Below are 27316 nucleotides of genomic sequence, written 5' to 3' on the forward strand. Positions count from 1 at the left end.
TTTGACTAACCAATACTTAATGAAGATAAATGAAAATGCGGTTTAATAAATAATGGAATATGAATTTTGAACTTAAACTAACCCTATAAAGGCCAAATTGAATATTATTTGTTTTGAAATCTTGATATATTGAGGCAAGCGAGGGTACAAATCAATAGTTTGGCTAAAATAGGAATTTATCAAAAACAAAACCATTCATAAAAAATATACAAGTAAGTTTTATTTCCCATACAAACATGCAAACAAATTTAATAATTTATGTATTTGTAGAAAGTAAATAATTATTGTTTTGGGTAATTCTCACAGTTAAAAAACAACAACAATATTATTAGCAGATCCCTGGCATTCTATATACTTCAAGTGCCGTAGACCGTGGTACAAAACAAATAAATTATGTTTAATTGCTAACTAATAGGGGTACATAATACATGTTAGCGGTATAATATCTTACAATTTACAAATAACAAAACAAAATCCAACTGAAAACTTTATTTAGTTATTCTATCTCGGACACACCATACAATTCAGTAAACCATTCAACAACCAATCATTCATGGTAGACCAAGCAAACTGTGATGTTCTTTGAAGGACTCAAGAGCCTAATTCAAAATTTCCAGATTAATGCAATGATAACAGGAATCAGAAGAGACAAATATTTTTATTAAATTTAAAAATATATCTTTGTATTCCATTTAAATACTTTTATGTTTCATAATATAATATTTACAATGAAAATGTTTACTGTAATGTTTCAAATCAACTTTCTTTATATATTTTTATTAATTGTGTCCAATCAGTATTTGTAGTTTATCAGAGCAATGATACTGTAATATACATAAAATGTATTACAAAAGTAACAAATATGTTTATTACATTATATTCATGGTTTGGTAAATAATATAGTGCCCAGTATAAAATAATGGAGTAGTTTTAACTAAGTAATTGTTTATTTTTGCAAAACATCAAAACCGTTAAGTGAAACTTTCTAAGAAATCACATATGATATTTGTTGAATAAATACCTATGTACTTATATATAATTTTCAAAATTTTAAATTTTTGGCAAATCAAAACATGACTTTTGTTCTTACATGTGTTACATTATTTAACAAAACGTGACAATTTATATTAAAAAAAAAGATATTGTATTACAATATACATTTCAAGAAAATAAAAATATATAATGCCCTCTGAAGGTGAAGAACGGCAAACATGTAGAAGAACTAAATCAATATTTGATTTTCACTAAATGATATTGTATTACAATATACATTTCAAGAAAATAAAAATATATATTGCCCCCTGAAGGCGAAGAACGGCAAACATGTAGAAGAACTAAAACAATATTTGATTTTCACTAAATGATATTGTATTACAATATACATTTCAAGAAAATAAAAATATATATTGCCCCCTGAAGGCGAAGAACGGCAAACATGTAGAAGAACTAAAACAATATTTGATTTTCACTAAATGATATTGTATTACAATATACATTTCAAGAAAATAAAAATATATAATGCCCCCTGAAGGCGAAGAACGGCAAACATGTAGAAGAACTAAATCAATATTTGATTTTCACAAAATTTATAATAATAATATATATAAATATTAGAACATAAACTTATTTTCGACTATATTTGAACAAGAAGTAATAATTTTATTGGCAATACACAATAGTTTTAACAATAACAATACTTATAAAATTTATGCCCTTTGTAACAGAAAGTTGTATTATCATGCACATACAGAAATTTATAAAAAATTGTTCAGTGTATCTCCAATAATTAAAGATGAGTATTAACTGTAACTAGGTCTCCAGTATCCATAAATCACTTTAGTTCCATACTAAACCATCTTAATTTTAGGTACACACAACTGTTTTAGTTTCACTAGTAAAGTGGTACCACCGCAGTAAGTCAACCACCTGCCTGGTCGCCTGGTCGCCTGGTCGCCTGGTCACCCCGGTGGTGCACATTGGGCCCAATAGCAGTATGGTATGGTCAGTACATTCACTGATACCAACCAGATTCAGCCCACTGCTACATTAGAATTTACTATTTTTTCGAGTGAAAAGGTGTTCTCCTCTTCAGGCAGGCAAGTGGTTAGGGCATTTTTTACAATAGAAAACACTTTTCTATCTATAAGGCAATTCGTATAAAAGACACTGGCTGTTGTGTGAAAGATATGAAGAATATATGAAGTGGATCACCAATAGCATCCTGTGTCACTGTGATGATATGTGATGATTTGAGGAGGAGGCAATTCTTTATTTAGAGAGCTTACTGATGACTCTTATAAGGGCCCCATTTTCATCCTTCAGCCGCTTATTTTCTGTCAGTATGGTTGAATTGTGCTGGAAGAAAGAATTAAACCTTATTAATAATGTCATCTAGACTTTCCTTTCTTTTGGGGGCAGATGTCCTGTAAATAATATGGTAATTATTCAGGATCGCTGTCCACGCTTAATATGATTTTAAATAAAACCTTTTGATTCACCTTAATTACTATAAAGGCAATGTGAGATGACGGCCATTTACAATAATTTATTTAAGCGTGGCCAGCGATCCCGAATATTTACCAATAATTTCCCCAAATCCTATTACAAATGTATTCATTTTGAACAATACCTGTAAACAAAAAAATATTAACATTAAATTAATGATGTGTATTATGAGAAGATGAAATATTAATTTAACATTTTCGCTTAAAATAATAAACAGTAACAAAACAAAAATATATATATTCTTGTCTATACATTTTGATAACAAAAGATAAGATTAACTAGTGAATGTTGATGGCCAGGTATATATATATATATATATATATATATATTATTTATTTAATCAACTTCGATATTAATAAGTCTCTAAAGTATTGAGTATGCGAAGAGGGTGAAATAGTTAATTGTTTTTACATGGAGAATTAATAAATTAATCTTGTCAGTCATACATATAGTCAAACATGGTTATAACGAGCATGAGGGGACCGAGTAAATTTGCTCCTTATAGTCATTATTCGTCATATCAGACCTCTACTATCAATGTATAATATTATATTTTCAAAATACGAGTGTTACTTGTTTAAAAAATACACTGTTATTGATAAAATTTACAATCAATGATTGTTTTAAAGATTTCGCTTTCATGCTTCTCAATTTCCTCCTCAAAATACTCAACGCACTATAGTCACATCAATTGTTCAAGGTTTCCATGAAAAATATTATATCATCACAAGCTTGCATGCATTGTTTCAGTTTTAAACTCTCCAGTGTCATAAATAACCTGCTTGTGCGATTGTTATTGTTTTCAGTAAATTGCCCTCATGTAAATTTCCTACGACCCACATGGCTAGAACCAAGTTTGACTGTAATTATAAATTAATGAGAAGCAATGTGAATAAAAAAGTTGCCTGGAAATTCGGAAATACTAAGCTTGAATCCTGCAGGAGGTATGGTCTTATTACTTTAAACAAAACAAGAAAAGAAGTGATGAAAGTTTGTCAATGTAGCTTTTATAGCAAACAGTGCTTTGGAAAACCTGGAGTTACCATGTACATATACATCAAACGCTATGGGTTACAATGAACTAGAGAGAAACCAACACTGTAGAAGACTGTCAAAGAGTCTGTGAGGCAAATGACATTCATCCAACAGTTGTTGCAGAAACTACCAAATTTAATTGGTAACCCAGGAAAGAAATGCTGACAATAATGCAAACAGTCAAAGAGTCTGTGAGGCAAATGACATTCATCCAACAGTCGTTGCAGAAACTACCAAATTTAATTGGTAACCCAGGAAAGAAATGCTGACAATAATGCAAACAAAGCTAACGTAAAATATGTTCCTCTCCAACTGGTTTCTCGACCGTGTCGCAGTGTGTCGCAGTGTGTCGCAGTGTGCCGCAGTGTGCCGCAGTGGGACAGATATATTCATACACACTGATCCCTAGATTCCTATCCAACCCTCATAGCCTTTAACTTCCCAGAACTACTTCTCGTTGCTTTCCTTAAAAAAGACCCTCCACACAGTATCCCAAATCATCCCTGTGTGGGGTTAATGTAAAAAAATAAAAGTGTAACATCTCTACAATCAATTTGTACAGATTTAAATCAGAAAAAAATGAGAAAATAATAAATTAAAAATCTGTTATTAACTGCAGTATTCTTAAATGGGTTGTTGATTTACAATGAAGCTGAAACAGAAGTTACAATTTGTGATTATAATATGTTAACAAGCATCATGATAAATGGCAGTTGTGTAACTTTACTTCGGATTTTCAGGATTTTACACAATAAAAATCGATAATTACCCTTTCAAGAAGATGACAGCACTGTTAGCAAAAATATCAAACAAAAATTTGTTCCTCAGGAACATCACGAAAATTGGAAAAAGTTATGGCACGCCACTGACACATGAAAGCAAGTTATGATAACTGACTTAATTTACTTTACTCTTCCGATACCAATAACATTGATGAGTAATGTTTTATTATACTTTCGAATCAAGTAAAATGTTTTTTAATTTTCAATAAATATACATTATAAACGGTGACTAATTTAACAAAAACCTTTTTTTTTTTTAAACAAAACAGAGTAATAAAATAATACATCTTCTGTTACGTATTCCCACAAATTTAGATATAATATTATTAACACAAACAGATAAATCAAACAGCGAAATTATTAATAAGTACATAATTACAAATACAAGTTTGACGCCTTTCATTTGTCTTCACCTTGCTTTACGGTATAATGTCCCAAGCTACAAATTATTTTAATAATATGAATACATAGCAAAACGCAATTAGCAAACAAATGGTTTTGCCACATTGGTAAATACGCCAATATAACTGAAACGCTTGTAAAATACATAGAATTAGTACAAATTATTTACGCATAAATAAATATCTATAATTATTAATGTCTAACATTACTTTATTTAAAATATTGTGTTCTGGAGATGATAATTTTAAAATACTGTTGAAGCTTCATAGAAGAAAATATTTTTTTTATTTGTTGCTTTTTAACTGATAAATGAGGAGACCCGGTATGTCATCAAAATGACAATTCAACACACCTACAAAAAGTGATACATAGTCATTAAAAGTTATGAAACAAAAACTAGGTTAAATGGTTACCTTTTAAGGGTGGGTTTAATTGTCATTTTGATGAAATATCATGGAACCGATAAAAGAACATAAAAAATTACACAAAATTGTCTTGCTTTGTCATTGAAGAATGCACATTTCGACAAATATTGAAAAATGATAATTTGGCAAGGACATTTAAAAAAAGGGCCAAATCAAACAATTTCTTAAGATGCTTTCAATTTTTGATATTAAATATTAACAATTTTAAGATCGCATTATAAAATTCAAAAAACATATATCCCTGTAAATAACATACATATTATAACAACAATTCATTTTAAAAGGGGGAGATTGCAGAGAGCTATTAAAGCATTGCCTTTAAGATTGAAGCTATTTATGTAAATGGTAAGAATAATAATGAGGTGTTAGTTCAAAGGCAGCTACTAAATGTAAATTTTGAAAAAGTCCATACAACTTCAAAAATCTGATGGTTACGATGATCTGTTCAACAAGAGTTAATGAAATGATTTGTACAAAAACATAATATTTACAGAACAGAAAATAGGGTATTTTAATCACAAAACTCCATAAAACAAATAACCCAAGACTTTAAGAAAATATGTCATACATATTTTTTAAAGCAGAATGACAACATAAAAACATATTTTTTTTATTTATAAGTCTGGGTGTGGATGACCTTGGTTAATTTTGATAAAAATCCAAATAATGCGAATTTCACAGATAACATATTACCTACCTATATAGTTTTTGTTGGAAAACCATTGTAGTTATACACAAATTCTAATAAACTTGAGAAACCCCCAATCTATAAGTAGAAGTTCTAGTTTTTGTGACTAAATTCCAAGTCAATCTATGTTAGTGAAATAAATAGAAAGAAATTAATGTCTCAAATAACCTTTGGGGATGGATAATGCAATGAAGGAATGAAGATCATACTTCCGTGAAAATAAGATTTGTGTTCACAGAAACACTTCTTGTCAACTCTATACTCACAGGTACCTGTTACTATTCTTTTGAAAATTAAAGTTATCTGCATTGTATGATACCAGACAAAGAAAAAGTTTTTCTTCAGATTTATGATAAATTTAATAAACGCAGGGTTTAGCTAGTTAGGATTTTCTAAAGCAATACTTTCATACATAACACTTGGCCATCATACCATTTCCTCTGGATAAGCATAGTATTTGTAATGTCTGATTTACCATAACACACTCCACACTCAGAAAACCCAATTGTTTGGGGGGACTGAATTGAAAATTGTAAGCATTTATTATATTAGCCCTTTTGCGTAAATGCATTAGTTATAAGGGAATGGATTTATGAAGCAATTTGTAGAAAGGCATTTCATGAAAGAAATCGACATTCACCGAAACATATTTAAATAATATGTACTTGAAAAGAAAGGAGACTTCCTGTTATTCTTGAACCTATAATTCTGAGACTAGAAAAAGTTTTGATTATTTCACAGCTCTTGTGACATTCATAACCAGACAACATTGTTACATTCAACAGTCATGTAGAATTTGGAAGCAAAAATGTAATGAATAATGGAATATTTGTATGTACAATTTCCACGTAACATGGGTTGTTATTTGACAAGCAAACAAAGCTGATTAATAACTCGGGTTTGGGGAACAATGCCATGCTTGGGGAAAGTGCTTTGGTTGAAAGATCTTTGGTGGCATTTACCTATTTGCCAGTCGAGTTGGTCAGTTTGCTCACCACTCGAGTAAGGGCTCGATTCTCAGCCTTCAATCTTTCATTCTCAGCTTTGAGCTTTTGCAATTGCTAAAAATATTTCCCAATATATTTCAGATTCATAAATGGACGAAGAGTTGATTATCACAAATATATTGTTTCTACAACTTGACAATTGCGATTGTTAAAGACTTCACAGCAGAGATAAAAACTAATAAAGTGATCAGGATGAAGTAAAATAATCAAGAAATTACAAAGAAAATAATTTTTTTTAAAGATTGATATTTTATAAAAAGGCACCCTGACAGCAGCTACTTGAGAAATAAATGGTGCATAACTAATTGAGTATCATATTGGCATGGAGCTAGTTTTTTCTACTCTGGATTGGTAGAATGAGATACATTCATCTTGGCCGCGGGGTTTGAGGGTTAATCTTCAGCTTTCTGTCAGCGCTCGTTTGCCTGTTGTCTGTTTCAATTATAATTAGCAAGAATAATTATCATTGAACAAAAGAGGCAGTGAGACAAAATGTCAAAATTAGTTTATTTTTAAGTAATTATGATTTTAAAAACTTTTTCTTTGTATTTTACAACAGTACAATGTCAAGCTGAGGACTTATTATTTCCCTAAAAATCTTTTCAGGGGTTAAATAAGGATAGATACTTTAATAATTATTAAATGTGGTTTTGAAAAGAAAATATAATAAATAAAAATGATCGCATGAAATTTTTGACAGTCATTATCAAATCCTCTTTTCTACATTATTATCTTCACGTGAAGCCATTTGTAACAAAATGGTGCATGTATCAGTTTCATATTACCTTCACAGTGTGGGAGATTAATGGTAGAAATAGTCTTACCTTCAACTCCTCCTCCATTTCAGACATTTTCCTTTCCGTAGCCCGCCTTTCTCTTTTTTCTCTCTTTTCATTTTCACTTACGGAGGTAATCTAAAATATAATGAAACAAAGTTATACACGCAACAAGAAATCAGCAATTCAATTGATGATAAGTCACTAATAACGTTGTATGTGGTGAGTTGCCATAAAATATAGGTTAGTGAAACTAAAGTGAATCATAAATACCGCAGTTGTATATTTTTCTATTGAGTGTCTGGCTTCTTCTAATTCTCGTTCATTGGCTAATATAATTTCTTTTAATTGTTTTATTTCTAATTGACTTGCTTCCCACAGAGCTTTGTAGTCAATTTTACTTGGCTCATCTTTGTTCGGTGTCGATCTTTCAAATGAACTCTGAAAAAAAAAAAAATATCTTAGTAATCATTCCGATGTGGATTTTATAAAATGAGTGAAATCATTTGAAGATATGTGCATAAAGTAGTAGTAATGATTGGATAATATTATATACTTGTTCTGTTGACTCTGATCCACTTTCTGCTCCGTCATTAGTAGCCTGATCAGGAGTTATTTCCTGCAATTAAAAAAAATCATTGTAATGTAGAAAAATACCATGAGAAAAAGATTTAATTAAGTTGTGAAAAATATGTCTTCTCACATAAAAGAGCGACTTCATTTAAAATGATGAATTCAAAGTATGTGAAATAATGTACAAGTCAATATTTTCTAACATTTGTAAAAAAAAACAATTTTAGATAGGAGTTAAAAAGTTAGGAAGCATATTACATGACAACCATCGATTCATCGAGCCACGATCGCCAAAAGATTGTAACCGACAGTTTTTCTCAAATAGCTTTATTTTTATTTTGAATAAATTTTCTAAATGACTGGACATACCACCTCAACGAGAATACCAAATAAGCAGTCTGTGCCCTTTACACTTTATTGTCTATTACTATGATATAAAATTTAGTTTAGGCAAAACATCGTAAGGATCTCTAAAATTACTGTAAATGACTATGTCCCAGATGATACACAGTAAAACAAGTGCCTTGAGTTTTTAAGACAGTAAAAATAACTTAATTTTTTTAAATACATTTGAATCATTTGACAGGTCAGCCGTGGCGGTAAAATGCTGTAAAATTTCAATACTGCTGTACATCGTCCTAATTTGTTTTATCATTTTGTAATTCTTAATCTGATAGGTCCGCCTCAAATTTCCCATATAAATATACAAGAGTACCACAAACTTATAGAATATGCTTGTTTTATTGATACCATCCACCTTACATTACGAAAATCGTCAAATTTGCGCTGCTTTGGGGATAAATGGCGGTTATGTTGTTTTGCCCAGCTATTTAACAGTAAAATGATCGCATGAAATTTTTGGCAGTCATTATCAAATCCTCTTTTCTACATTATTATCTTCAGGGGAGACCATTTGTAACAAAATGGTGTCTTTGTCACTTATAAAGTCATTTACAATGTTTTGCATATCATACAAAACATACTTTTAAAAACAATAATATTATGCACGATGGTAGATGAAAATAATTCATGTCCATGACATGTGAACTGAAAATATATGTATTATTTTGATACTCACATCGAGGTCCACATTCACAACTCCGGTAGATCTTCTCTTTGGTCGTCGTCGGCGCTGTATCACATTCTGCGCCGCCTGAGTGGCACCTCTGGTTTCCGCATCTTTCTCTTCCTCTAAAAGACCATCGTACCAATAAGAAATTATTAACAAATGTTCAAAAGATAAAATGAAAGTATTTCAAGGTGAAATGTCAGAACAAACTATTGGTGAGATATGATACAGATGATGTTTTACCTTTTTTGGGAGGCGGCGGCGGCAGCTGGGAAGCTCTGGGAAGTGCGATAGTGACAGTTGTCTCATTCTCGGCTTCAGTGTTGGTATCTGTCGCCTTGTCCCCGGCCCGGGACTCTTCCAAACTAATCTGATAAAGAAGCACATTGAGGATTTGCAATTAAATATAGGCGATTTAGTACAGATTCTATTCTCACTCATGATTTAAGACAAGCTAATGATTGTCCATCATCTACAGAAGATATACTTAATAGATATAAATAATATGTAATTGTACTATATTATGTACTATGTAATGGAAAATAACAAAGGTCGTCAAATTCCTCACTAATGAGGGAAAATTTCAATAAGAACATTAATTATAAGGCAACATTTCTACTTACTGTTTCCTTCTGATTGGATTCAGTGTCAGTACTTAAAGTTGAGTCCCTCTTGGATACCGGTTCCGACTCTGTCTTGACAATGATCAGGTTGTTATTCTTTTTCTTGACTAGCTGTTCTGCAGACTTAATTTCATCGAGGGTGACGCCTTGCGTGGAGCGCCGGGTTTCTCTGACACGTTTGGCGTGCGCTTTCCTCTGAGTCTCACTCTCTTCGTCACGCACTGGTGGGACAAACGATCTGGAAAACGCATAAAAATGATTATTTTACAGTACAAAATTTGTTAAAGTGACACACGGCTAGTGACTCCAATGTTCTGGTATTCCCAATGTTACTCTAACCCAGTTGTACTGTAGAATACAATTCCAAAGAATATTGTTATCAAAATTATTGGATTATAAAATAATCTTGTTTATCAATACTAATAATCAGATTGTACAGGATGTTTGCTTATAATTTTGTTCTGGAACTTGACACAACACAAAGTCAAGGCTATCTATGGTTAGTGGAGCAGCACCTGGCGCATTCATATGCACTTTTTAAACAAGGTATCAAAATGAAGTAAAAACAACTCAATAAATAAAAGGTTAGGAAAAGAAAGCAAAATAAAATTGTAGAGATAAACAATGCCATTAGTGGAAGAAATGTTGGTTTGATGTGTAACAGACAAACTTAATCTCTGCAATTTTGGGTAAATTATGATACACATAATACAAGTAAGATAAATTAAAATTTGTTATTTTTAAATATGACACAGGAAAACATATTAGATTGAGAGTGGGTTTAACTCTATTGTGTCTACCAAATGGTTTTAAAATCTCAAACACACTCATTACAATCAGTTTGTAAACTTTACTTGAAGAAGTTCTTGAATATATTTCCAGGAGAAATTTTGGATGGTGTTGGTTCGGCCGGTAGAGCTTTGGTTGCGATGTCATTTTGCTCATTTACATTTTCCATCGAACTGTCAAACACAAATACCTTCAATATTCATTTTCCTTTAAGACTCAGAAAGCAATACAATTCTATACTAATTTAAAAGAGACCTTGTTTCATCTGATCGGTTCAGCTGCCATTTTAACCAAAATAACAATTCATTCTCATAAAAGCACAATTGAATTCCGAAACAATAGAAATTCTATGAAGTGAAGTTTTGTGAAACTGGCCCTACATTCTTTCACATCAGTCACCCAATTTGTTTTCTAAGCATTTACAGATAAATCATTTTCAAGATTATGTATACTGGATGGGTAAAAAAATGATTTTATTTAATAATACTTTTTTATTAGGAACCTGAAGAATAAAACAAAAAAATATGAATAGAACCTTGTCAAGTTGAATTGAGTCTAAATTTAAATGGATTTGATAACTGTCCTGTAAGAGGGGACTGCGGGTGGATGTTCCAAATGAATTCTAAAAACTTTTTTGAAACTTGCAATTTACTATCGGTGTGCACATTCAAATGTCTCCTCATTGAAATGATTTGCCCGTACAAGTATTTTAATTGTGGTCAGATTTTGGCTCAACGTTAATTTCCTAAAGAAAAGAATAATAAATAAATATCAAATGTACCTTCGGGCAGGTGAAGGATTCGACGATGGGATGGTTTCTTTCTTTTTGTCTTGTTGTGGAGATCTGGAAAAGTAATATAGCTTATATATTGTAGTACAACATATATTAAATAAAAAAAATAAGGATTTCTTCAAAATGCTATTGAAAGATTTAACATTAAATATATATTATACCATATCTAATGGCCACCATCCATGTTTGCCATCCACAAATACAGGGGTTTTCCAATAAGAGGTGTTATTTTGAATAGCTCGCTATTTCGGTAGATGTTACTTTTGAAGCTGTCATTTTTTGACATTTGACAAGTAGAAACTAAGCCATTAATAAAAATGGAACGAAACACGCTTCAACAACGCATTGAAATTATTAAAATTCACTTGAGTGAATCAAATGCAAATCATCTTGAGTGATGAGGCCCATTTTCACCTCGGTGGCTTCGTCAACAAGCAAAATTGTCACATCTGGGGCTCGGAAAACCCAAGAGTTATCCTCAACGTGTGACTGTTTTGTGAGGTTTATGGTCCGGCGGAGTCATTGGACCTTAATTTTTCTAAAATGAGGCTGGAGCAACAGTTACCGTGAATGGATTGCGCTATCGAGAGATGATTAATGATTTTTTATGGCCGGAATTGGATGGTATTGATCTGGACAACGTTTACTTTCAACAAGACAGCGCTACGTGCCACACAAGCAACGAAACCAATGATCTTTTACGATTGAATATCAAAATAACACCTCTTATTGGAAAACCATGTATTTGCTGAAGTTCACGAAGAGTAATAGTTTCTGATCCACCAACACTTAACATAAAACTGATCTATGAATAAGTGTATCATTCAATAATGCATTTTACCTTTAAGGTTTCAGAAGCATTAATAATCCAAGCAAAAATAATGTAATAATATGTACTATTTTTATGACATTTGATTATTTATTTATTTATTTGCTAAATAAAGAAGTAATTGCCAATATTCCCACGTCGAATGAGCAGGTGACTGAGATAAGAAATGCCCATGCCGTGTCCAAGTTTGGGAGATCTGACCCAGCCTACATTGCATAAGAGAAGTTTAGGCCATTCGTACACAGAGACACTTCAAGCGACTCGAGTTTTTTGCGCATAGCATATGCACCGCTCATGGGGATCCGCTATACTATTTTGCTAGTGTTCATACATGATGTGATGCGTCAGGGTTTGACGTCAGTTGCACGGTACTGACAGTCCTGGTAGCGCGCTATGCGAGTTGCGTTCGCGTTTGCCAGAAATTACACTTGAACATGATTTGAATGTTAAATTTGTTCTGGAGGTGGGAATATAATATAATAATATAACTATAATATAATGTATAATATACCATGTTAATATAACTATAATTTACCAGAATATGTTAAAAAGTATTTAGCAGAGAAGGTGTGGATTGAAATAGGAAAGTCCGTTTGACATCATTCTCATGTAGTTCTTTAGCGGTGACGCATGCCCTACTACAAAATTATCTTTTAGATTATTTTTAATGTGTTTAAAATTTAAAGAAGAATAATATTACTGTCTACCTCGCTAGTCACTTGACGTCGTATTAATTTGACAGCTGCACTTGAAAAATAATCAAGTTCAGTACAATTCGGGTAGATCCGTGTATGGAAACCAGCTATAAAGAGTAGCATATTGGATGGTGATTGACGTCTTGTGATTGCGTCACTCTGTGTAAGAGGGGCCTTAAAATCTCATGACGTTATACCGGCATACCGCACCTAAAGGGTTAAGTGGTGTGATTGTGGTATCCCACATACACATATAAAAGGGTATAGATTAGTAAATGCATAATTTGAAAATGCACAAAGATTTATCAATATAAAAGTCATACTTTAAACTTTCCAGGACATTGACCATTCCCAAACATCACAATTTTTTTTTGGATATATGTTCGATTTCATGACTGTTGTACGATTGGTTCTGTGGAATGATATTTGTGATGGAAAGTATATAATCAAAGACAAATCGGCAAATGTCAAACATTTAATTGAAGCCGGCCATTACTTTGGATTTGTTCCTAAAGTCCTGGTAAGACTCAAAATGCATAAAAAATAAATACCTATAATACTTTTGGCTGTGAAAATTTCAAATCAATATGTGTATACAAATTTACATAATGTTTTTATTCCCAGCACATGCATACATTTATTTTTACTTACAATTTGTCGATCTCTAAACTCTGTGATCGGCGAAGGATGATCTCATTGTCTGACGAGGGAGGTGAAGTAGGACATTCTTTTTACTTACAATTTGTCGATCTCTAAACTCTGTGATCGGCGAAGGATGATCTCATTGTCTGACGCAGGAGGTGAAGTAGGACATTCTTTTTACTTACAATTTGTCGATCTCTAAACTCTGTGATCGGCGAAGGATGATCTCATTGTCTGACGAGGGAGGTGAAGTAGGACATTCTTTTTCAGTGGCAGCTGAAATTAATCAACAAAAATAATATAATCTTCGTTACTTCAAGAAACCAAATATGTATTTTAATACAGTGTCGTAGATGTCATTTAAAAGCCTAGGATAACTTACTTGTGGTCAGGTGTGAGGCCTTCTGTCTCGCCGAATGCCTCCAGGAGGGCTCATCATCCGTGGGCGGTGATTCGGAGGGAGACAACGGCCCGGCCGAAGGGGGCACAGCCCCTCCCACCTTGGGCGGCTTACCTTCATTGGGAGGAGCGCTGTGAGAATTGGTGTTAACAGCATTCTTCTTTTCTGTTATTGTTAAAACAAATTTCTTCATTAACAATTTTCAACACATTATATTAATTTAATGTAATAATATTTATTTTAAATGCTACATAATAATAATATACAGGTAGGTCAAGTCAGTTTTTTATTATACAGTTTATACTTTAGGTAACATTTAAACAGTTCATCAATGAATTAATTGACCTTTTCCTGATTTATTTATCATACCAGCCTACACTTAAAATTAAATTGAAATAAATTGAATTAACATATTACAGAGATACAATACAAGTTATCAGAAAAATTTTGTAACCGTGAGAAACAAGAGATTTTCATGTGTTATTGTGATAAATTTTTGGATTATTAGGCCATTTTGTGCCTCCTTATGTAGCCAACTTACAGTTTTGGAAACTCCGAAAGTTGTCTGAAACGTTGGCTAAAGGAAGAAGCGAAACACGGCATAATTACCGTGAAAATCTCAAATCATATATGATCTTTATATCTTTGGAACTCGTACATCTTAAATAGGAGCATTATTATTATGAGAAAGAAAATGTAAATTTACTATAAAATTGATGTCGTATTTGTTATTCAGTTTTTTTGAATTTATTTTGTTCTTACCAACAGTCTTTTTGATGTTATTCTCTGCTTTATTTTCAATCTGGAGGTCTAGCTTCTTGTGTTTAATTTGTAGATCATCGGGACCTGTAGGTCTCCTCTTCTTATTATAGAGTGCCATTGCCAGTGTGTCATGCCTATTCTTCAGGTCCTCCAGGTGGTCCATCATGCTCGAGACGGCTACATCAAAACAGGTCTGACCCTGGAAATGGTATGAAAGTAAGTAATACAATTTTTTATAGGACGGGGTGCGATATACAGTGGTACTACTGCAAAACTATCGGTGAGGAATTTTCGTAACCAAAAAGGGGGAGGGGAAACGAGAAAAGATAAAGAGAGATTGAGAAAACCAGGAAACTTTGATGGTTGGACGGTGTGGAGGGAATGCATTCTCAGACATAAGCCACTAGAAGGAAACTGCAGGAGACCACAAGATGTAAGAGAACTGGAGAGTTATATAAAATATCATTAAACAGATCTGATCATTAGTATGTACAGCTAAACCTATTTCAAGGCTCTATACTGAACAATGATTTTTGACCATGTCTACACAGACTTGTTCGGTAATTACATTGCCAAACTATCTCACTTGGATTTTTTAAACCTTTCTACTGAAGTACCAGTAAAACAGACACAGCATTCCTGCCTGTCATCCTTGTTCTAAGGTTTGTAACCCGTTAAGAAATAGAAATATATCACACAAATTGGCCATTTTTGCAGAGGTGTAGATTTAAAAATTAAAAATCTTGCTATGTAGCAATCCCGACAAGTTATTAACCCGGAGGCTGCCGTGCGCATCTATGTTTGATTCAAGATTCCGGGCCCTCGCTGCCGCGCGCAATCATACGTGATTTTAATTTCATCTTGCGATATCTCGGAACTTTCTGTACAGATGGCGCAAAACTCAGTCTTAAAAAATAATTTGAACCTTTATCTAGCGACATCTCTACACAGATGTGACAAATGATTTTGTTTATATTATGAAAGACCTCGTCAAACTGGAGACTACAATATTTCCCCTCTCAGTGTTTGAATTCCCCGCGCGCGCGTAGTTGTGTTAGTGTATCACGTGGTTCCTTCTTATCTCGACGGTTCGCGAATACTTAGAATCTGCAACGAATCGTGGTTCTAACGTTATTATTTTAACAAATTGTTTTTATTAAGTAGTCATATTTTTAGTGCAAATAAATTTTGTGGTAATCAACATGTTTTGTTTTTTTAAATGAAATAAGTTGTTATATCCGCCTTTCGAGTGAAAAAGTAATAATATACATTTTATTTTAATTATCTGTGTTTAGAAACTAATTATTGTGTTAATTTGTCGTTTTTCCTAATATTTTTTTTTGTGACACACCATTACGTCTGCTTTCAAAAGAGGTTGTAAACATCAAAACAATCCAAGCCATACAGAGCCTGCAATGTTTGTGCGAATACAAAACTTAAACAAAGGCGCAGAAAAATGGCTCGATATGTGTTCCTAGTGTAATGCGGCATTGTGTATTCATTCTTGTTTTAAAGTCTACCATTCGAATAAAAACTATTAATATAAATAATACGATAAGAAACTGTAAATAAAAGTTTAATAAATAATTAAGTTTAAAACAATAATATTATCACAATTGTATCGTGAGAAATTTAATGGTGAGCCGTTGCAGATGTCCCACTTCCGAGACATGAATACTGATATTACTAGAGTATGTCTGTATGTGTTGGTGAGATTACTGATTTGATAATGGCGGCGGGTCGAAGTTTGTTGATGTTTCATAGATAGTTTTTATTCGTCAAATAATGCATCAATTCATAAAGATATCTTGTTTAGACTTTTCAAGAGTGTAACGTAAACAAGTTTTTTTTTGTTTTGGTAATAATTTACAATCTCTAAGTGCTGAGGATAATAAATAATGAGGCAATGTAAAATATTCTAAAAATCCTTGGCGTGGGAGTATCTGTCTTGTGTTTACTTTCGGGCAGCAAAAGGGTTAAACTCATTTTGGGATGGGAGGAATTTACAAATGATAAGTGGGATGTAAAACGATTTTACATATTTTAAGAGAAGTCAAAATATGAACAGTGACTTTACATAACACTTATTATCCCGATTTGGCTCGTGCGCCAGAGCGTGAGCACCCTCTGGCAGGATAAAAAGGAACTATCAAACACGGCTACCATTTTTACAGGGTTGACTGAACCCGGAACACACAAACAAATTTACAGACAGACGGTCGAGCTATAAGGGACTTTCCAACGTTCAGGCAAAAAATTTCACAGCCCAATTCAGTACAAAATTGAAGTAGAGGGGTAATTAATATAAAGATAAGATAAACTTAAATAAAAATAAACAACAAGAAAAAAGAACGATAAAAAAGAAATACATACATATAAACCCAAAATCAAAGTAGAAATTAAAAAAAATTACAAAAATGTTGAAAAGCATGGTGCATGGTGTAATGCATATAGGTTTGAATATTATGTGATCCTTGCAGATTTTTGTTGAAAAGCATAGTAATATAAGGTATAGAAATCTATACGCATTATGTGATTCTTGCGTGTAGGGATCTCATGCGTAGGAGGACTTCCAGATTTAACTCAGAAGTACAGGACATTTGAGATGTGTATTAGTCAACAGTTGTGTACCATTGCACAATTTGCGGGTTAACTTGAAACAGTGGCAAAATGAAGTCATCAATGTGAAACCCAATAAGGAATAGTTTGAGATATACATACAACACGTCACTTAATTTTGCAGTATGACATCATAATTGAATGTGTGCATAAGGTCAACGGTGAAAGAAAGTATTATTTGTTTTCAATTTTCTCATGTGCATTAAAAATGATACATTGTTGTACACGATTAAGTTAAACACATTATTATCGAGTTATGCGGAACAATGTTTTAAAATTGCATGTTAAATAAACAAACTAATCGGTGTTTGCAAAACTAATGGATTCCTTAATGTAATGAGGCACATTCGATAATTGATTCAATCGAAAACAAAGTAGGTAAATCAAAAGTGGAAACATGATTTTACAATGCAAAATTTATTAAAATATCACGACAATATCAGTTTTTAGTTTAGTTTCGGGTTCATTGCCCAGTCATTTATTAACATTATTTATATCTTGTGGTATTCCTGACACACTGATTATTATTAATGCTTATCTCTAGTGGGTGAATCATTTAGATATTTAGACCAAAGGGTTTTCCTCTAAAAACTGAGAGAACAGTGTATAACTTACCACATAATTCTTGATATCCATATCAGCTCCGTACTGAACCAGGATGGATGTAGCCTCTGGCTGGCCCCAGTGAGCCGATGCATGCAGGGGAGTCCAACCATCAAAGTCAATGGGATCCACATCTACACCGCAACTCCCTAACAATATATTCATGACCTGGAAACAAAAGAGCAATAAATATCTTAACCAAAATCGGTTTGTTGCTTCCTCGTCATGAAATTTGCACTAATTTCTCTGACCACGATTTCTATGTGAACACAGCAATTTCTAGCTCGCAATGTCATTTCCATAGTGAGCTATAAATATTGATTAGGTCTATTACATACTACATCAAAAACATGCTCCATTGCGTGCAGTTACAACAATTACAGGTTGTAAATGATATCAGTAGTTGTAGCCATGTATGTCTAATGACCGTTTGAATACAAGCCTTTACACTTTCAATTTTCCTATAAACACAAACTGTCAATATAGCGAAAACTGAAAGCATGTTTTTGAAGTTTAGTTTATGTAGATCTATAAACTTTCATTTGTTTCATATTTTGCGAACACACATTATAAAACAAATGACAATATTAAATGTTGTTTGATTGTGAACAAATCTCCAAATGTTTGTATCCATCAAACACAGTGTTTTTTTTAAGACCTACCTTGATGTATCCTTTGGCGGCGGCGACATGCAGAGGAGTAGCACCCGTTTTTTCATCGGCAATTTCTGCATCGAGGGATTTGGTGATGTACCATCTTTTAGAGAGCTCTGTTAGTAGCCTCTCTTCTTCAGAGCGGGCCTTTTCACAGTCGATACCTGCAAATAAAAACAGTTGTATGGTCATTCTTCTTCTTCTTTCGTATGGTGGGGGTCAGAGGGGGACATCTAGGTCTGTGGGCCATTCTAGGGCCTCAGGCGTCGCCATGTGAACCTCATCAATCCCGCCGAGGAATGAATGGAGCGGGCATTCGTTGAGCACATGTTCGGCGGTCCGCACCGCACCACATTCACAGATCGCCGACTCTTTAAGGCCCCATCTGTGCATCATGTTGGAGCACCTTAACCTATTGGACCAGGTGGTCATTTATGAATTATATTATGATTCCAAATATTTCAAGAAGACTAGATTTGCAGCTGAATATAGATTTGTTCAGTTGGCCAGAGATTCTCTGACATACTCAGTGATGATTGCCACCAAAAGTTGATAGAATGCATTGTCATTGACAACGAGTCTATCTGCCGAGTTTCAGCTCGATCGGATGTCGGTCAGTGGGTTAATTTCTACTCCCAAGATTTGCATGCATTCCTTCATTCTCAAAAACAAAATCGAAATTCAAATAAATGTATTTAAAAATAATTACGGTATATGTAGAGATAAATATTTCATTGATCTCATGGCAACAAACAGAAAGGTTTGTGAAAATTAATGGTTGCAGAACCACAATCTTGCCTGTTGACACCCAAACTTAGCACCATACAATAAGCAGATTCTGAATAGTGAATCTTTCACTAGGACGATACTGAATAGTGATCCAAGACATATGTATTATCATTTACCTTGCTTCTGAATCTCATCGTGCAGAAAGTTCTTCATGGGCCCGGCCTCTGCTATGTCCACAGGCAGCTCCCCCTCGTTGTTGACTGCGGAGAGGTTGGCGTCGTGGCTCAGAAGGAAGCGCGCGATGCTGACGAAGCCGCAGCTGGCCGTGGCATGAAGAGGCGTCCAGCCCTCGTTGTCACTATGGTTCACGTCAGCGCCCAGCTTTATCAAGTACTCCACCATGTCTAGCTTGTCATCTATGCATGCCTGTTGAATACTTACATGAATCACTATCAACATATATATATATATATTTTATTTTTTTAAAGAAAAACAAACATTCTCGGGTTACGAATAACCTGACAATATTTTAAAATGTCCTACTACCACCACAGTAAGCGGAAAATGTTGCTTGTGTTGTGATGGAGGACTTAGCCAGCCGAGGAATTGAACACGCTACGCCTGGGTGATGTCAACTCAGCCACCGACTGGTCGATATTATGTGAACACCTACCTAAACATAATTGATGAAATTCTATTTCATTGGAGCTACCATACTGTTTCTTTTGTCTATCTATTGTCACCAATAATATTTTTTTAAACATATTAACGACAATACCCCTTGTAAAATTGTTTTGATTTATTTATGATTGTTTGAATGCCATTGAAACGACTGTCAATAAGAAAAGGAACAGAGCCCTAACAATGATTGTGAAGTGCTTCAGCTATTTATAAAACCCTACAAATGTCATCGGCAAGGCCTTAGAGCAAAACCTGCAGCAATAGTCTCAACTTGCTAGTTTCTATTAACCATTTAAATGCGGATAATGTGCATAAACCCACAAATTTAACCGTATATTATACCCATATAATATGTGGTTAAATTTATTTAAATAAAAAAAAATAAAGATTCATTGATGATAATTTCAGTGTTTTAAAGCATTCTTGCGGTTTAATATCATATCATAAAAAAATATTTGCACCTCTTGTTTTAAGGTAAGCCTTGATTTATTTTAATTAAAAACAATTTGTTAATTCTAACATAAACTCTGCACAGAAGCAAAGCATTCAGCTGTAAAAGGGTTAAATATTCTAATGACTTACATAAAAGTTAGTAAACTAAAGAATGAGCGATGAATGGGAAAATAATTTAATGGTAGACAACCCGACAATCGTTAGACCAAAAAGGGACTGTACAGATTTTAATACCTTTAAATCTATATATGTATTGTTATTGGCTATAAATGTATTGTTTTGTATAATCTTTTGTTTTGTATAATTTTTTTAATTCATAGTCCTTTCTCACAAATTTTATTTACTTATTCCATATTATGCTGTCTCAGTAGAGGTAAAGTCACAAGGAGGAAATCCATAATTGGTTTTATTTTAGCTATACAATACTTATGTACAAATGGATTAAATGTAAACTGTCGATTTCCCGAAAATGAATAAATAAATTAATAAAATCTTATAACTCGAAAATAGAATAGAAAAGGGTATATTAAAATCAGTGCAATTATTACTAGACTAATGTAAATTAATCTTTGGGACAGGACTGTATTAAATTGGAGGAGTTTCAAACCATCAGCTCAATAATCAGAGCACAGCAGTGAACACATAGTCTACTTCTTGCTTTACTTCTAGCAGAAAGTCTGGATAAAAAGGATTGCATGGTAAGAAAAATGCCACCAATATATTTTAAGATCTAAAAGATATGTAAGAAAGAAATCCATCTACTATTCCTTTAAGCTGAATCATATATCTTTAGAGTAACAACATGCAACTGAATCGCACATTGTCTTCAAACTCACTATAAATAAACCATTGTGTTAAAACTGCCGTGCAATGAGACAGTTGATGGAAAAATATCAGAGTTAATGTTAGTAAACATTTGTTGAATTGGAACTGAAATGACTTCTGACAAAAATTCCAAATATTTAACATACTAATGACTCACCTGGAAAATCTAGCAACATAGCCACACAGATGGAATAATGTGATAACATGGGCTAAGATGTTGGAAAATAGAAGCAATTCTGAGCTAGCATAAGCCAAGATATTAACAAATAGAAGGAATACTGTGCTAACACACACTGAGATGTGTTGAAGATGTGAAAAAACTACAAAGACTATACTAAGATAGACAAAAATGTGCTTTAGTAGATGTTGGAAATGGAAATAATGTACTTACATAGACTAATTCACTGGAAATGTAAGAATGTGCATACATAGATTAAGATGTTGGAAATGGAAAGAATGTGCTTCCGTAGACTAAGATGTTAGAAATGGAAAGAATGGATTAGTAGACTAAGATTTTGGTAATGAAAAGAATGTGCTTATGTAGGATAAGATGTTGGAAATGGAAAGAATGGTTTACGTAGACTAAGATGTTGGAAACAAGAAGAATGTGCTGATGTTGGATATGGAAATAATGTGCTTATATAGTCTAAGATGTTGGATGGAAAGAATATTGTGCTAACATAGGCCAAGAAAACAAACGAAAGGATACTGAGATAAGTGGATCCAGGAGAGAGATGGAAGGATTACTGTGCTAAGATATATCAAGGCAAATAAAAGGAATCCTGTGATAATGTAGATCATGAAGGCAAACTAAATGAATTATGTGCTAACATACACTAAAATGTTGAAAATGGAAATACTGTGCTAACTTAGAGACCAATATGTTGGAGAATAGAAGCAATACATACTGTGCCTACGAAGATCAAGATGTTAACAAATGGAAATAATCTTGTTCTATTGCATACCAAGAAAATGGAAATAATAATGGGCTAAAGTTAAGCAGTAGAGAAATTAAAGTAACCCTGTGCTAAAGTAGACTAAGACTCGTCTAGACTAATATTGTGCTAACATAGACTGAAGTGTTAGCACCGGGGCCGTATTTGTACTTTTCACAAGTATAGGCCACTTCGTTTGCGCCGCCCCCTACCCCCTTCTTGGAAATTGCCACCGATGATACATATCATAAAAAAAAAAATTTAAAAAAAAGATTCAGTAATGATGTCGATTCAGGTTTCTCTGCCGTCTTATTAGAGGAAATGTGACTACAAAAGTGTACACATTCCTGAACTAAATCGTCTTTTAAATCATTACAGTAATATTGCACAAGAGACTGAGCTTTTTCTGAGACTCTTTGTGTTGAAAGTTCACTCATTCTTGTTAAAAATGAAAATTTTTCTTTAAAGATTATATATGCACCATGTCTTTTCTCTAATTCAGCTCTCAGTCGGTCCAGAATTACCAAAAAGGTGTTGACTCTGAAAGAGTCTCTGGAGGTTGTTTCAATTTCCTCATTTGATGCTTCGTCTATGAAGTTTTTTCTCTTAGGGTTCCTCTTACTCTTAATGTCGCCCTGATATTGCTTAAGTGCGCTCATTTCAATTGCACTTTTTTTCGAAAAAAACAAAGTTTTCTCGCTCTGCTATTGTAAATTCGAGAAGAGATCCATAAAGATCAGATACCGTCAGTACATCAACAGATGAGTTCTGAATCTGAGCACTCACTTTATTTAATCTGTCCAAAATAGCATTCCAAAATACGATCATAAATGCCGTTTCCAGTTTTTCCAATTTAAGGCGAATTCCCTTTGCTTAAATTCGTGGGATGGGTTTCTGTGTAGGGTCATTTTCAATCATTTTTAAAACCGTAAGTACTTCATCCCAGGAATCTCTTACACTTTGACAGGCATCTGCTCTTGCTGACCAACGTGTAAGGTTTACTCTCTTCAGCGTCTTTAGTTTTCCTATTTCATTAGCCAATTTTTTCCAACGGTCGGTTGACTTCACAAAGAAAGTATATACCTCTTCCAGCAACATGAAGAAGTGACAGGCTTCTGTACAAAACTCAGCGGCCGAGGTTCCCACCAAATTTAATGAATGAGCTGCACAAGGGACGAACATGGCAAGTGGTGCTTGTTCTTGAATTTTGGCTTGTAAACCATTATAAATTCCTGACATGTTCGAGGCATTATCATATGACTTACCCCGGCAGTCTTCTAGATTTATGTTCAACTTTTCTAGCTCTAAAGTAATGGCATCAAACATATCTTGAGCCTTGTGTCCTACAGAAGGTATTAAGAAATTAATAATTATTAAGAAGAAGAATTTAAGAAATCTCTCACATGGCTCTCCATTATTTAAAACATATCTAATCACAAGTGTCAGTTGATCTACGTGTGCTGCATCTGGTGTAGAGTCTACAATTAATTGACACAAGTATACACACGAAACTGCCGCTTTGCCCTTGCCGGCCGGCCCAGCGCGCGCGTGATACGGTATATTATGTGTTCGTACGGGCGCGGGCGGGTAGCGGGGGTGACTGTTCATCACATCACCCGCCCTCGATCCGCCGCCACCCTTTACCTTTGCCGCCCGGGAAGTAGCATAAATATAAGTAACTATCTAACTAAATTACTAGGAATTAGCGCCTTTCAAAATGATATTTATCGTCTAATAGTTATAAAACTCTGTCTATCCACAGGGACTTTTTTGTTTATAATCGCATACACGGCTTACCAAAGCGAGCGAGTGCCGCCCCCTGAACTCTGCCCCCCCCTAGGCCGCGGCCTATAAGGCCTATTGACAAATCCAGGACTGGTTAGCACATGGAAAGAATAATGAGCTAACGTAGACCAAAATATTGGCAAATGGAAGAAATACTGTGCTAACATATATTTCCACAAACCTTTGATGTTCTTGTTTTTTCCATTAAAAAAATTAAACCAAGACAGATCTTTTAGATATTTGATATTGGGTTATTGATACCTATCGTTACCCCTAAATAGGGTAACTCCATTCTACAGGAGCTGAAAATCATCAAAGTGGCTTCCAAAGCATAGTGGTCTACACATTGACAGTCGGGAGATTGTGTGTGCCGTTCCTAACAGGGAAAAAATACATCGATAATTTAATTTTTAATTCATATAATATGGGCGCAACTCAATCTTAGGTTTGTGGTGGTTGATCATCTTACCAAAAAAACATAGTAAAGTAGTTGTGAATAACAGTAAGAAATAAAATTATATTTTTGTTAAATCCAACATGTAGACAATAACATAATTGTGACATTTTTATTTTTGTCTTTACTAAGCCAGTAGAGGTAATATCCAAAGGCAGAATGAATGTGTAAGGTCGACACTGCAATTGCAGTACTTTATACTGTGCAATTCTTCGACAACTATTCTTTATCGATTGCAAATATGCAGGGATCTGGTACCTATGGTTAAGAAATATTGTGGAGTACATGGGTCCAAATCCACGATAACCTCTGACAATCTCAGACATCCTTTTACAAAATCAATATGAATTTTCGGTAATTATTCGGGATCGCTGGCCACTCTTAATACAATTTTTTTTAAATAAAACCTTTTGATTCACCTTAATTATTATAAAAGGAAATTTTCAATTTCAGCATTCTAATTGATAATTACGAAAAATGAACATTCGTTATTATTATTTAATTCAGCCATTTAAAATAATTTCTGTTGATGACATTGTCACATACAACGAAAGCGAATTTTCATTTTACATAGTTAAATTTAGAATGTTAAAATTATAAATTTCCCAAATGCAGATAGTTGCCTTTTATAGTAATTAGGTGAATCAAAAGGTTTTATTTAAAAAAAAAATCGTATTAAGCGTGGCCAGAGATCCCGAATACTTACAGAATTTTCATAAAACGGCATTGGTTTTTGTTGGGCGACCCAGTAAGCAGGCGGAGATACGTATACTTTACAGTTTTGAATTATCGTCAGAATTATTCTTACATAGCAGTATAATAATTAACAATGAACTCTAGGTAATCGATAGACAGAAGGTTATAGGATAGATCACCGTATAGAGCTTAAATATATTAGCACAAATTCTTTACATTAGTACACAAACACTGTCGGATATGAGTGGTATGATATTGTGTGATAAACAGTAAATGTCTCGAAATGCAGCTTGCGGTTGCTTCCATCCTTTCCCATAATTCGAGGGTAGGCTCGCGTTTCGGCTAGCAAAGGTATACACAGCATAAAAGTGTAAAACATATTTAAATTACAATAAATTGCCAGTTTTACAATGTAACATTTGAATGCGCAGTCTGAACATTGGTTAATATCATTTTTGTTCAGTGGACATAATTTTACTCCGGATAAGTATATCAATGATCTGGTTAACAATGTATAATACGTTTTTTGTGCAAATCATAAACTGGATAACAAATTTAATTGTACATAAAATTACTTATTGTAAAATGGGTTAGTGAACTTGAAGATGAACATTGTCATCTGGACAAATCATTTTAACTTATTTTAAAGAATTTCAAAATAAATTGTATTTTAATTGCATGTCACTAATAATGGAAACTATACTACATGAATTTGTTTGAAGTGTCAAATTTGCTTCCCTGCAAACTTTTGAACTTCTGGCACTGATGAGTAATTTTAGTAATATTATCCTATACGAGCCACAGTTACTTTATAAATGCAACCGATAGATATTTTTCGTCTGCACACTAGAATAAATATAGTAAAAACAATTCGGCGCTTACAATTGACACTTGAAAACCTGACATTAACATTTGTTGTTATAAACTAACAAATAATCTCTTGATTATGTGACATTTCTTTGAAATTTATTATCATCTGATAAAAAGCGAGAAAGAAACCAGAGCCCATTCGCGTGGATAAGTCGCAGCAGGGACTCAAAAAAGAAACACCAAATTTAGCTTAAACTTCGTTATTAAAAGAATGTAATATAAATAAAACTTAGTGAAAGAATATTCCGAGATTCCTCAAGTGGCGAAAAGTGTGCAATATGCCTCCTACAAGCAGCTCACAACCGTAATACACAGATTATTGTACAATGTCGTATAAAGTTGTACAAATATAAACAAAGCGTATAGTTTGAGCGACTTTTAGTTTGAAGGAGTTGCGAACTTTAGTAACTTTTATATCGGCCATTTTGTGAGTAAATGTCAATCAAAAAGTTCCAAAGTACTTTGACAAGTAAGGGGACGGGAATACAAGGGGGAGAGAGTTACCTGGTGGAGGGCTGTCAAGCCGTCGGCGCTCGGAGTATTCACATCAGCCCCCGATTGCACCAGGCGCAGCACTTCGTCCTTGTCTCCCGCGGCGCATGCCGCCAGAAATACACAATCCACCGAAAACCGTATGCGACTGGAACCCTTGGCTTCCGGGGATCGTTGGTTAGTCTCGGACTCTTCCCATCGCTTCAACTGTTCAGCCCGTTTGAAGGTAGCCGAACACTTGAATTCAGACATTATACAACACTTCCTTCAACCCGTCATGCAATACAACTCAAGATACCAGCGAATCAACGATACTAGGCACACTTCAAGCGGAGCCACTGAATAGCGTACTAGCTCCGCCCAGTTTTCAAATCGAGTAAAAGTTGTAGCGCGGCTTTCAAACGAAAATAACTTTAAACCGATACTTAGAGATCACTTTAAGGATCGTTTTTCCATAAACACGTAAAATGAGAGATCTTTTCTAAAATTATATTTTGACATTCTAATTTGCACTAAAAGTAAAAGATTTTCGAATATTATAAGGTTCAATTACGTAAAGCATGTGAAAACTAGCTGACAATGCCTGTCATTAACATTTCTTTCGATTTGTTTCATTCCCTGGAGAAGCCGCTTGAAAATTTTCACAGACAAACGTAGTGTTAGAAAACCAAAGATAAATTTTTATTTTTAAATTTTTGAAGGCGTATAATATGATATGTCTTCAGT

At 33.7% G+C, this 27316-nt stretch overlaps 1 protein-coding gene across 3 annotated transcripts; it reads right to left on the reverse strand.

Annotated features, from left to right (window-relative positions):
- Positions 1 to 27182, reverse strand: LOC149412371 (protein phosphatase 1 regulatory subunit 12B-like). 3 transcript variants are annotated; one of them, XM_089646069.1, is made up of 17 exons: positions 26603 to 27182; positions 19576 to 19825; positions 18680 to 18834; positions 18030 to 18185; positions 14796 to 14994; positions 14016 to 14198; positions 13819 to 13909; positions 11456 to 11518; positions 10740 to 10847; positions 9886 to 10123; positions 9506 to 9632; positions 9272 to 9384; positions 8177 to 8239; positions 7894 to 8061; positions 7669 to 7758; positions 6800 to 6898; positions 1 to 2355 (listed from the first exon to the last, which is right to left on the reverse strand). In XM_089646069.1, the coding sequence occupies exons 1-16, from the start codon at positions 26840 to 26842 to the stop codon at positions 6800 to 6802; spliced, it is 2343 nt and encodes a 780-aa protein (XP_089502195.1). In that variant the 5' UTR covers positions 26843 to 27182; the 3' UTR covers positions 1 to 2355. The 3 variants fall into 3 exon arrangements, with proteins under 3 accessions (XP_089502195.1, XP_089502197.1, XP_089502196.1); XM_089646071.1 differs by lacking the exon at positions 10740 to 10847; XM_089646070.1 differs by lacking the exon at positions 6800 to 6898.
- Between the last annotated feature and the right edge of the window lie 134 nt (positions 27183 to 27316).

Source organism: Hesperophylax consimilis, chromosome 23 (assembly GCF_061612785.1).
Source record: "Hesperophylax consimilis isolate HC1 chromosome 23, BYU_Hcon_1.0, whole genome shotgun sequence".
NCBI classification, from domain to species: Eukaryota; Metazoa; Arthropoda; class Insecta; order Trichoptera; family Limnephilidae; genus Hesperophylax; species Hesperophylax consimilis.

Bases quoted from the DNA above. Each gene is read 5' to 3' on its own strand.
- LOC149412371 (XM_089646069.1), bottom strand. From the start codon at position 26,842: ATGTCTGAATTCAAGTGTTCGGCTACCTTCAAACGGGCTGAACAGTTG. The intron at 18,186-18,679 runs GTAGGTCTTAAA...TTTTGTTTCCAG, and splicing joins CCGCCAAAGGATACATCAAG to GTCATGAATATATTGTTAGG. The intron at 6,899-7,668 runs GTAAGACTATTT...AAATATTTTTAG, and splicing joins AAATGGAGGAGGAGTTGAAG to CAATTGCAAAAGCTCAAAGC.